This window comes from Melospiza melodia, chromosome 12 (assembly GCF_035770615.1).
Source record: "Melospiza melodia melodia isolate bMelMel2 chromosome 12, bMelMel2.pri, whole genome shotgun sequence".
NCBI classification, from domain to species: Eukaryota; Metazoa; Chordata; class Aves; order Passeriformes; family Passerellidae; genus Melospiza; species Melospiza melodia.
The window spans coordinates 24457981-24469144 of NC_086205.1; the positions used below are offsets into that span (position 1 = coordinate 24457981).

Sequence of the window (11164 nt, forward strand, 5' to 3'; positions counted from 1 at the left end):
GATCCCCAGCAGCGTGGGCAGCAGGGGATTCTCCACCTCATACCGAGCACCTGCAGTGCTGGGGTCCTGCTTTGCGGTCTGTCCATCCACAGAAGAACGTGTTGCTGCTGGAGCGAGCCCAGAGGAGGCAAAGGAAAAGGTCCAAGAATCGGAGCTACTCTGCTCTGGAGACAGGCTGAGAGGTTGTTCAGCCTAGAGACAGAAAGGCTCCAGGGAAACCGTGGAGCCCCCTCCAGTGCCTAAAGTTGTCTCCCAAGAGAGCCGGCGAGGGAGTTGGACAAGGGCATGGAGTGACAGAACAAGAAAGAATGGCTTTAAATTTAAAGAGAGAACTGTTAGATTAGATATTAGGTACTAGGGGGTGAAGCAGGGTGGTTAACAAAAGGTGTTTTATTAAAGCTGCAAATCATAAGCCACCTTATCACTGCAAGCAATCCTGGAGGACTTCCAAGAGTAATTCAAAATGGGTCATCATTCTCCCCACACCTTTATTTTTAACCTATGAAAATTCTCATTTTCTCCTGCCGAATTCTAGAAAGAACATAGAAAGAATACATCCTCATTAGACCTGTGGAGTTGTCACTACTTGTCATGGGCATCTCACCTGTACTCAGAGCAGCTGTTTCACCTGTCAATAGTTTAAGCTCATCTCTAATGCCTTGGCAGGTATTTGAGTTTTGTTAGACACTTGCTGAGTCTCTTTTCTTTGCAAAGAACTTAGGTATCCCAACTAGCTGTTAAGTATCTGTCAATTTTCCCCCCCTCCCTTCTTAGAACCAAAGAATCATTTAGGCTGGAAAAGACCTCCAAGATCACGGAGTTCCAACTTTTGATCAATCCCCACCTTGTCAACCAGAACGGAGCACTGAATGTCATGTCCAGTTGTTCCTTGAACACCTTCAGGGATGGGGACTCCACCACATCTCTGTGTAGTCTCCATCAAATGGACTTCCATTCCAAATGGAATTCCAAAACTCCATTCTGGGATCCCCCAGTGTGGCTCCCACATCCCTGACCCTTCCATGGGGATCCCTCAGCCTGGCTTCTGTGGTGATAGCCTAAGAAATATCAGGATCATCAGGTCCAGCTTTTAACCCTCCACAGAACACCTCCAAGAGCCACACCATGTGCATGCGTGCATTGTCCAGACACTTCTTAAACGCTCTCAGGCATAGCAGGCACAGAGGATTTAGCTTGAAGGCACCTCCCAAAGTCATCCAAATACAGGCTTTCTGTACTTACAGTACAGTAAAGACTTCTAGGTGTGTATGTATCAGGTGCTAAAACAACAAGGCATGATGCAGGAGAGACGAGAGATAATTAACTCATATTCATACAGTGCCTTGAGCTGCTGAGTGGCAGGAAGGATGGAAGGAAGCAAGCAAAGCCTCAGAAAGGAAAGAGATGATTAGGATGGATGCACTGCTAACAGTGTCTGAGCAACAGCTGCTAAGTGTAGGAGACACTTGAAAGACGTTCCCTGTTTTGTTACGCAGGGAGGTCGATAGGTTATTTGGGCTGAAAACACCGCATATTTCAATTCCCCGGCCCCTCCGCGGGTCTCCCTCAGCGCCGGCCCCTCACGGGCGCCGCCAACATGGCGGCGGGTCCCGTCACGTGCGCGGCGGCGGCCGCGCCCCGCGCGCGCGCGGCACCTCCCCCGTGAGGGAGGCGAGAAAATGGCGGCGGCGGCGGCGCCTTGAGCGGCGCGTCCCAGGCGAGTGTCCCGGCGGGGCGCGCGGAGCGCGGGCAGCGGCAGCCGCGGGGCCCCGGCCGGGCCGCGGGGGCGGGGAACCTGTGCCCTGACCGCGCCCCGGCGCCGGGCCGGGCCGGCCCCTCCCGCCCGCCTGCATTTGCTGTCCTGAGGGGGCGGTGGCGGGGCCGGGCTGGGCGAGGCGGGGGCTGAGGGTGGGTCAGCCCGGCCTGGGCGGGGGGCGGCCGGCGGGGGGCACCGGGGCCCCTCAGCGCGGGGCCGCTGCTCCGCGTGCCGCGGGGTGTATTCCCACAGAGCGTACCTTCGTTATTATTACTATTTTATTATTATTTCGGAGCTTTCTGTCAAATACCGGAATACCTGTAGGGGTTAGGCTTGGTGGAAATTTTTATTTAATTTGGGGTTTTTGTGGTTTGTTCTCTTGGAGTTGCAGGGAGAGGTTGTGAATTGAAAAAAAAAAAAAAAAAAGAATAAACCATGTGGTTGTGGATGGTTGTGGTTGTGGATGTGGGTTGTCAGCGGGGTTTATTATTACCATGGCATTTACCGAAACTTTCCAAAACACGAGTAATGACATTCGTGTGTCCACTGTGAGGGTAGTTTGTTAATTGGTATAGGACAGCAGGTTTGTTTTTTTTACTTCAGGTGGTTGCTTTGACTAAGAAAAATATAAAGAAACAAAACTTTGGAGTATCTACCTTATGCACAATGTAACTTGAAGTTATGTGGTATCTTGTATTGTTACTGCTTGAATAAATAAATATTGTCAATAGATTTTTCTGTTGTGCTTTGTATTTTGGACTCACTTAAATGTCTAGTGGTCGTTTCAAGTCAGTGTGTTTTATAAAACTTACTTTGCATTATGGAGATTGTTTTAAGTTAACGTTGCTCAGGGAGCATCATTGCAAGATGTTCATCATTAAAGAAAATTAATTTTCTTACAAGTTAGCATCTGATGCCTGCATAAGGTGAGGTGTCAGAGGAGAGATGGAGATGCTGAGCAAAAATTTAGGAGCTCCTTACTATACATCCTTTTTTCATTGTACATCCTTTGTGAGAACAACCTGAGCAATGACAATACTATTTTTCAAATAATTTTGAGTAAAAGGATTAACAGCTCTCGTGGAGTAAACTTGTGATGGAATAGTTATAAGTGGGATATGTTACATGTCTTGCTTATAAGACACCAAAAATGTGGCTGAGAATGAAGGAAATGAGACATCTAATGTTGTTTTAAGCTAATTTAACTGGTTCTATAACTCTGCAAAAACTAGCTAGACTAGTTGTAGGTTGTAAGTATTTTGAGGTGCTTTTAATGTCCACTGAAGGAGACAGGATTTTTTTTAAAGATACTTTTCATTATGTGCAATTAATGTAAAGTGATTTAAGAAACGATGCTGTGTTTTTTGCAGCTGGAGTGGGAACCCAAATGTGTTAACTTCTGCCCTGCTGTAGGTGCATCAGTAATGCACAACTGACCTGCATTTTTGACAACAAATCATACTTTTTCTTCAATTCTAATAGCAAGCATCTCTGTGTTTAAAGCACCCTTGATTGCCACAGATTTTCTTTCATGGAAAGTCCGTGCAAGTGTCCAACACAGGGGCAGGCAGGAGGTGTTTCGGTGGCCGTGTGTGTGTTGCAGTTTAGGTGTTGCAGGTCCCCAGGAGCTGCAGCACCGTGTGCAGCCTCTGCCTGCAGAGCAGTTGTTGTGTTTTGGGAGGTGAGGGTGGCAGCCTGGCAGTGCCCTGTTCCTCTTCCAGCTGTGTGAGTTCAAACTCCTGATTATATTCCCATTTGATGCAGCGCCCAATGGGCGGTTTGTTAAGAACTTGGCAAAGCTGCTTTTTTTTTTTTTTTTTTTTCTAGTACATTGCAGCTTTCTCTGGTTATTTCTCTGAGCCCCTCTTTATGGTAAGAAGGAAACATCTTCTCAACCCTCCCTTTTTTTTGGCATCCTTTGGAAAGCAATAAACAGCTACTCTGTGATTTCCTGTTAATTGTAATACAAAGACTGAAAAAGAAACTGCAGTAAACACCCCCATAACATATATTGAGGTTTGTGATTCATTTCAGTTATAAAGATGACATTTTGTGCTCTGCAACAGAGGGAAGCTGCATAAGGCTGGGGAGGATCATTTGAGGTGCCTAAATAGGTGGTTTCTTCTTTGGTTCCTGCTATATTATGTGAGGTGTTGCTTTAAAAGGATTTTTTCCTGTATCCTTTCCCTCTCTCCCCAAACAGAGCATTTCCCTGGTGATTTTTGCCAAGAGCAGGTTTTGCTCAGTGTCCAGGGTCAGCCAGCACATCCGTTCCTGGGCTGTGGGAGTGAGGGAGGTGCTACTGGTTCTGTGCAGCTGGCTGGAAATCTTGGATGTATTCCTAAATTGGTTCTTTATTGCTACTTTTGATGTATCTTAGATTATAACTGCATCTCTCAAGAGATTGCATCAAGTAATAGCAAATGCTACAAACTAAGATTAGTTATTAAGAAATTCTTTACTATAGGATTGGTGAGGCCCTATGGAGGTTGTGGCTGCCCCATCTCTGCAAGTGTTCAAGGCCAGGTTGGATGGGGCTCGAAGCAACCTGGTTTATTGAAAGGTGACCCTGCCGTGGCAGGGGGTGGGACGAGACGGTCTGTGATTCTGTGAAACTTACCTTTTGGAAATAGTCCATTTTTCTGTCTCAGCAAAACATGTTTTTGCTCTAAAATCAGCACGTTGTGGCCTTGCTTGTGAACCACTTGTGTGTCGCCCCTGGCAGGCTGGACAAACGCTGCTCAGCTATGGAGAATGAACCCAGCACAACGACGTGTTCTGCACCCACCGCGACCGTCACCAGCAGCGCCACCTCCCGCCCGCCGCTGCCGCAGATCTCCGTCTACAGCGGTTCCGACAGACATGCTGTGCAGGTACTGGGCCTGGGGCTGCCCCCTGTCCTGCACGCAGCTCTGAGCACTTCACAGGGTTAACTTGGCATTCCTTATTGCTGCCGTCCTTCTCCATAGCTGGCTTGCTGCTTTGCAGGAGATGTTTACTAGATCACTTAGGGATAGTTCAGGGTAGGCCTGTCTCCCAGATAAGGGAAGGGGAAATGCTGTGATAGAAAGTTTGGTTTGTTCGCCATTTGCTGAGGGTGCAAATTACATAAACCTTTGCAAAATAAAGGTTTTTGTTTGACCAACTTTGATCCAAGGTATCTGTGTGGGTAAGTCCTGCTTGGGATCCAGCCCCCTCTTGCTGTTCTTTAAATCAGGTCTCCTTGAACTCTGTGCAGTCCATTCTGTTGTGTTTGATAATTGGGTTTCTCACACACTAGTCTGATCTCTCAGAAAGCAGAACATGATGTAGGATGTGTTGACAAGCAGCTGAGAGGCTGGGAGGATGTGTTGGGGATGATGCTGTATTGTCAGGCTGTCCTTGAGAATGTGAATATGTTGATGTTGACAATACTCTGTGACTTGGTCAAGGACAGTGAGGGAGCAAGTTCAGTATGACATAATTGGTGTGAAAAAATTATTTGCTTTATTTCCTTGTAAGGATAAAGTTAAATATCATGTCAGCATGGTGAGTGCTTTGTAATTGTAATTAATTACCTACTGATTCATCACAGGTTATTCAGCAGGCCTTGCATCGTCCTCCTAGCTCAGCTGCTCAGTACCTCCAGCAGATGTATGCAGCCCAGCAGCAGCACCTAATGCTGCAGACTGCTGCTCTGCAGCAGCAGCACTTAAGCAGTACCCAATTTCAGAGTCTGGCAACTGTTCCACAGGTGAGAGTGAAGATTGCTGAAAAAGAATTGGGAATTGTCTAGAGCAGGGCTACAGTCATTGTCAAATGTTATAACAGCTTAAGTGCCTGAGCTTAATGCCTCATGATAATTCACTGTTATATTTTAATGATGTTATTATTTTAAATTGTATCATCCTCCAAACTGTTTGGAGGATTTTGTCCAGTGGTATAGATGCTCCAGTAGGCAACCATTCCATGCTTTATTGCATACATTATAATGCATCATGTAAATCATCAAGCAGTAATAAAATAAATATTAAAAATAGACTACTTCAATCTTCATCCCATGATTTTCTCTAAAAGTTGGTGGGGGAAGCAATGAATGACATTATATCTTAGTGAAATAAAAAATAATGAACATCTGGCATCTTAGTGTGTTTTGCCTCACATCTGGCTGCATTAAATGTAATGGCAAAATTAAATTTCAACTCTGAGTGTGAAAATGTAGGAGGTAAATGACATTACATATCTGAAACACAGCTTTTTACATCAGTGATCACTGGAGGAGACCCATTTTGAATTAAATCAGATTTCCTTTGACCTCAGTTTGCCTTGGATTGAGAGTATGATCCTGCAGAGTGAGGTGGTTGTTAATGATTTTACACAGGGAAATGCTAAATGGAGTTATGGACCTCAGGGATGTGGCTGTTTGGTGTCAGAGTTGGACTGACTCATTTTTGCTCCTGGCTTTTTCTTCTATACCTTTTTCATTCGATTGTGGTAATATGTTGATTTGTCTTTTTTTGTTGTGAGGGATTTCTATGTGGATATACAGTTACTGAGACAGAGCAAAGAAAATGAGGTCGGGAAAGGCTGAGAAGTTTTGGTTCTGTTCATACAGAAACCTAAATCACTGTCCCTGTTACTCATCTGAAGGGCTGGAACAGCATCCTGTGACAGACACTTCATGTGCATACATAAGTTACCATTCCAGAATATGAGGCTGTTCTGTACAGCATTTATATATTTTAGAAGATTCTAATCACAATAAAATTATGATGTGAGTTTTAATAATGATAGTTTTTTATTATATTGCATTTTAAGTTCTGAGCACCATAGATTGTGAGGTGATCACTTAGCTCCATCATTAGCAGTTTGGCAGACTTGACCTCTGATCATTTTTCTTCAGGTCTTGATCTGAAAGAATTATATGCCTGAAATTTGGTAGGACTTCAAGGAACTTAGCACCTTGCAGGTAGCATTGCACAGTGCAGAGTGCACTCTATTCCCACGGAGTAAAGCAGCACTGTTAACTCAGAGAAAGGTAAAGGTAGAGAGGGCTGTTTCTGATGGTTTATGCAATAAAATGAACATCACTTAAGCACTTTCTGATTTCACTATTTGACACATATTCTTGCTATTTAGGCAAGCCTGTCAGGTGGGAGGCAATGTACTTCCCCCACTGGGAGTGTCACTCAGCAGTCAAGCGTGTCGCAGACCTCGGTACGTAACTGCACCAAGCCCTCCCTCTGTTCCCAACCCTGCTTGGTTGTTCTGTGGCTACAGGGAAAAGCAGAAAATCTGAATAGCATTTCAGTTTGTATTGCTAAAGTTAATACTACAGACACAGGGAGCAGGGTGATGACTGTAGTCAGTGCTGGGTGCTGTATGTGATTGTTGGCAGCCAGTGTTGGCTTCCCAAGTGCCAGACCCCTCTTGATGCTCTGAGGGGCAGCTGCTCACTCCACAAGCACCAGTGGTTGTTCAAACTCCTGCAGAAATCACACCCTGAGCTCTCATCTCTTACATGATTTCTTACTGGATTTTCTACATTAGTTTCTTTATTGAGGGCACTACTGTAGGTGAAAATCATAACTATATACCAGGGATTCAATAGCACTAAATCTAAAGAATCCAAATCAATGCTCACATATATTTATGATACTGATTAAATGTTTATAGTATTCATTCTTTTATTGATTATCATCTTTTATCATTCATCTTTTTTGCAGTTTCACTTCCCATATTCTAGGCATGTGCTCAGGTTTCAGTTGTGAGCAGCTCTGTGTTCAGGTCATGCTGTATTTCTTTAAGTTCCATTGTCAGACATGCACAGTATCTTCTGTACAGTTTTACAGCTGTCTGAAGTAGGATTTGTTAGTCCTGCAGACATCCTGCTTATTAATCACACCCTCAAGCTGTTCATGACTCCAGTGCATAGCTTCAGTGATTTAACTGTGTATTTTTTTAAGCTCTCATAGCTTGGCTTGGCTTACAGTTGTTAAAAGTAAAACCATTTATTCATTAAACTTTGGAGGTAAATTCTATTAAGATGTCTGATGTTAAACTAACAAAATAATTGGGCTGGGGTTTTTCAAGGAAATCTTTTAAGTAAGTGATGAAAAAGAGCTGGGCACTTAACTCTGTTAGACTGGTTAGAGAAAAAAAGAAAAAGCAAAGACACAAAAGCTTCTTTTTTAAGAAGATGCTAAGGAGTGGTTCTTGAGCATTTAATATGAAATTGGAGAAGGTTTTAGTCTTCAGTCATTTTTTAGTGGGCATATGTGAAATGAGGATTGAAAGTCCATAAGTGGTGGCACAAAGAAGTGCCCTGATCAGGTTGCATAATAGAAGATACCAGTCCAAGCAGTTAATATATACATTTAAAGATCTTAAATATTAAAGTTCAGGTGTTTTTCTTAAAATATTGAAATCTCATTCTGCATATTCAGTAAATGTGTATTTCTATGAGACATATTTTTCAGACTTCCTATCATTGTTTGTACTCATAACTGCTTATTATTAGTTACTGCAAAGTGGTTGCTTGCAGTTTAAGAATAAAAACATACAATCTTGCCAGAATCCAATTTTGTGATGATTAGCTCAATATATTTTTGTTATCTTCACAGTTCAGAGACTCCAACTGCCCCTGCCATTTTTATCAAGGGCTTTCTGGCTCTAGCCCATAGGATGATGGAATTTCCATGACAGCAGCAATATTTTTGTTTCCTTAGATTAACCTCTCCACCTCTCCTACACCTGCACAGATAATCAGCCGCTCTCAGACCTCCAACACCACCAGCAGCAGCATCACCCAACAGACCATGCTGCTGGGCAGCACCTCTCCCACCCTGAGTGCCAGCCAGGCCCAGATGTACCTACGAGCTCAGATGGTAAATTTTGATTACAGTCCTTGCAAAGTTTGCCTTTGCTCTGTCCCTATTGGAAGATCTAAGCTCTCTTTCTTAAATATGGGAGATACTGGGCTGCTCTTTTGTCCTTTTTTTCCCCCACTAATTTGTAGTATTGAAAGGAAAGTCCTCTTATGTGCTTGTATGAAAGTTCATAGATGTGTTTATCTACCTCAAAGATTATTCTCAATATGAACAAATATATTATTATATTTGGTTTACATTTTTCTCCTTTGTTTTCTTTGTTTATATTCTCTATTATTTTCTTGGTTTACTAAAATTACCATGATAAATAGTTCTTTAAATAAATGAATCTAAAAGTAAAAAAATAAATCTTAGAAGCTGTACATGAGTATGTGGAAGTATGTATCTCTTTAAGATCCTGCATTTCTTTCACAGATTTTTAAAATTTCAGTCTGTTACCATATATTTTTGTCTTGCTTAACAGCTTATTTTTACTCCTGCAACCACTGTGGCTGCTGTCCAGTCTGACATTCCTGTTGTCTCCTCATCCTCCTCATCTTCCTGTCAGTCTGCAGCTACTCAGGTGAGCTTGTCTAAACTGATTAAAGGTCTGCCCCATCAAGTGGGACAAAACTGAAAAGTAAGGAAATTTCGTGCTTTAGTTTTTCTTGCTTTGCTTTCACCCCAGACCAGAGGGCAGATGAGCTGCTGGGGTGGCTCTGTCAAACTCCAGCTGAATGACCTTCTCTGTGAAGGTGTGCTGAAGGATTTGTCCTCACTGGGGCAGGATGGCAGTAAATGCCTCCTGAATGCTAGTGAGGAAGAAAGCACGATTGTCTTGGGTTTGAATGTGCCCTGTGGTGGCACAGAGCAGTGAGAATGAAATGTAAACTGGCTCTTCATTACACAGGTTCTAACTGTTGAGTGCAGTATGTAATCTAAATAGGGAATGGTGATAATAATTAGTCCTCTTTTTCTTGTAAAAGCTTATGTTAATTAGTGCTACAAGGGCAGGCATTACCCTTGAAAATGAAATTTTAGCTCAGCACATAGCATTGGAAATCTAGGATCATTATATGCAGAATCTGGGTGTGGTAACAGCCTTCAGTGAAAATGATCTCTGACTGATGTACATTCCAGAAAGCAAACCTTTTGTTTCATGTTGCATTGGAGGTGTCTTGATGAGAAGGGAGGTTAATATTGGTTGGTTTGGAGGTTAATACAGAAACAAAGGTCTCAGTTTTGTTTAGCATACAGATAGCAAAGAAGACTCTGGTCCCACTGACCACCCAAGGCTCTGCTTTATGGTGGTGTCTGGAAGCTCACTCACAAACCACTGCACTTCTGCAGTGTCTGTAAAAATAAAATTGCCTTTGCTTAAGATGCCTTGTGTCACTTACTTTGAAGGCACAATAAAAGAGAAAAATGAAAGTTTTAATTCAAATTAATTAACAATTTCCATTTCTTTTAAAAATCCAGTAAGGGAGAAAAGACTTCTGTATTTATCACTGAAGTAATAAAGATCCCTATCCTCTAAATTTTATGGCTTTAAAGATACTTTGATATGCAGATTTTTAGCCTCTTACGATCACATGGGATGAGAAGCATTACAAAATGTAACTCTTTTTTTGCTGTTTTTGCCTGATATTTATCACAGCTATTTATAGAGTTTGGCTCTTTTCATGTTTTGCTCCTTTCCCAGGTTCAGAACTTGACGCTGCGCAGTCAGAAGCTGGGTGTGTTGTCAAGTTCCCAGAATGGGCCACCAAAGAGCAGCAGCCAGCCCCAGTCTGTGTGCCCCAGCAAGGCTGGCAGCAGCTCCAAGGGCAGCTCAGAGCCCCCAGAAAGCAGCAGGAAAGGAGAGAGCCCCGCTCCAGAGTGCCGCAGCACGCCCGTCACACGCACCTCCAGCATCCACCACCTCATTGCTCCAGGTGGGGTCCGTGTGGAGCTGTGGGCAACCATGCTGCTGTCACACTGCAGTGTTCTCTGACATCTTATTATAGATATTCCACATGAACAGAGTTCAGATTTTAGTAGTAAATTCACTTTGACATTGCACAGGATTTGGATTAAGGAGAAGCAGTAACATTCTTAAATCACAATCCGAGCACAATATAGCAACTGCAATACCCTGTTGAGTCGCAGCACAAACATGATTCTCATTCTCTCTCATTTATTGTCAGGACATGCCATCCCACCTCTGGGCAGCAAAATGTGGGCTGAAACCACCTCAAGCCTCTTGCTCCCATCTAAATCCATTTTATTAGTGGTTTGTTTCATTTTTCTGTGTTGTCTGTGTCATGAGAATGTTCTTATATCAAGTATTTTTATAAACCCATAGGTAACAATGCTAAAATTTTAGTATTCTGTATCAAGATAAATCAAAATAACCTGTATTTGGTTAGAGAGGCACTACACTGCATGCAGCATATTTGCATCTCAGCTTTCTTATTTTGAACAAGTGATGGTAGTCTAGACAATTGGTCTGAATTCTGTGGAATGTAGCTTGGCTTAATGACAGCTTTTAGAGAAAGAGTGGGACTTGGAGGCAGACATT

The 11164-nt window shown here is 43.1% G+C and overlaps 1 protein-coding gene across 6 annotated transcripts in view; it reads left to right on the forward strand.

Annotated features, from left to right (window-relative positions):
* The first annotated feature begins 1666 nt into the window (after nucleotides 1-1666).
* PHC3 (polyhomeotic homolog 3) overlaps nucleotides 1667-11164 on the forward strand; it is a 28972-nt gene continuing 19474 nt past the window's right edge. Inside the window, exons 1-7 of one of the 6 annotated variants that reach the window (XM_063167342.1) lie at nucleotides 1667-1717; nucleotides 4482-4629; nucleotides 5331-5489; nucleotides 6875-6952; nucleotides 8464-8622; nucleotides 9089-9187; nucleotides 10307-10538. In XM_063167342.1, coding sequence (XP_063023412.1) covers nucleotides 4504-4629; nucleotides 5331-5489; nucleotides 6875-6952; nucleotides 8464-8622; nucleotides 9089-9187; nucleotides 10307-10538 — 853 coding nt within the window. In that variant the 5' untranslated portion in view covers nucleotides 1667-1717; nucleotides 4482-4503. The remainder of the gene's footprint in view (nucleotides 1718-4481; nucleotides 4630-5330; nucleotides 5490-6874; nucleotides 6953-8463; nucleotides 8623-9088; nucleotides 9188-10306; nucleotides 10539-11164) is intronic. The other 5 variants (XM_063167343.1, XM_063167344.1, XM_063167345.1 and 2 more) reach the window with 5 other exon arrangements.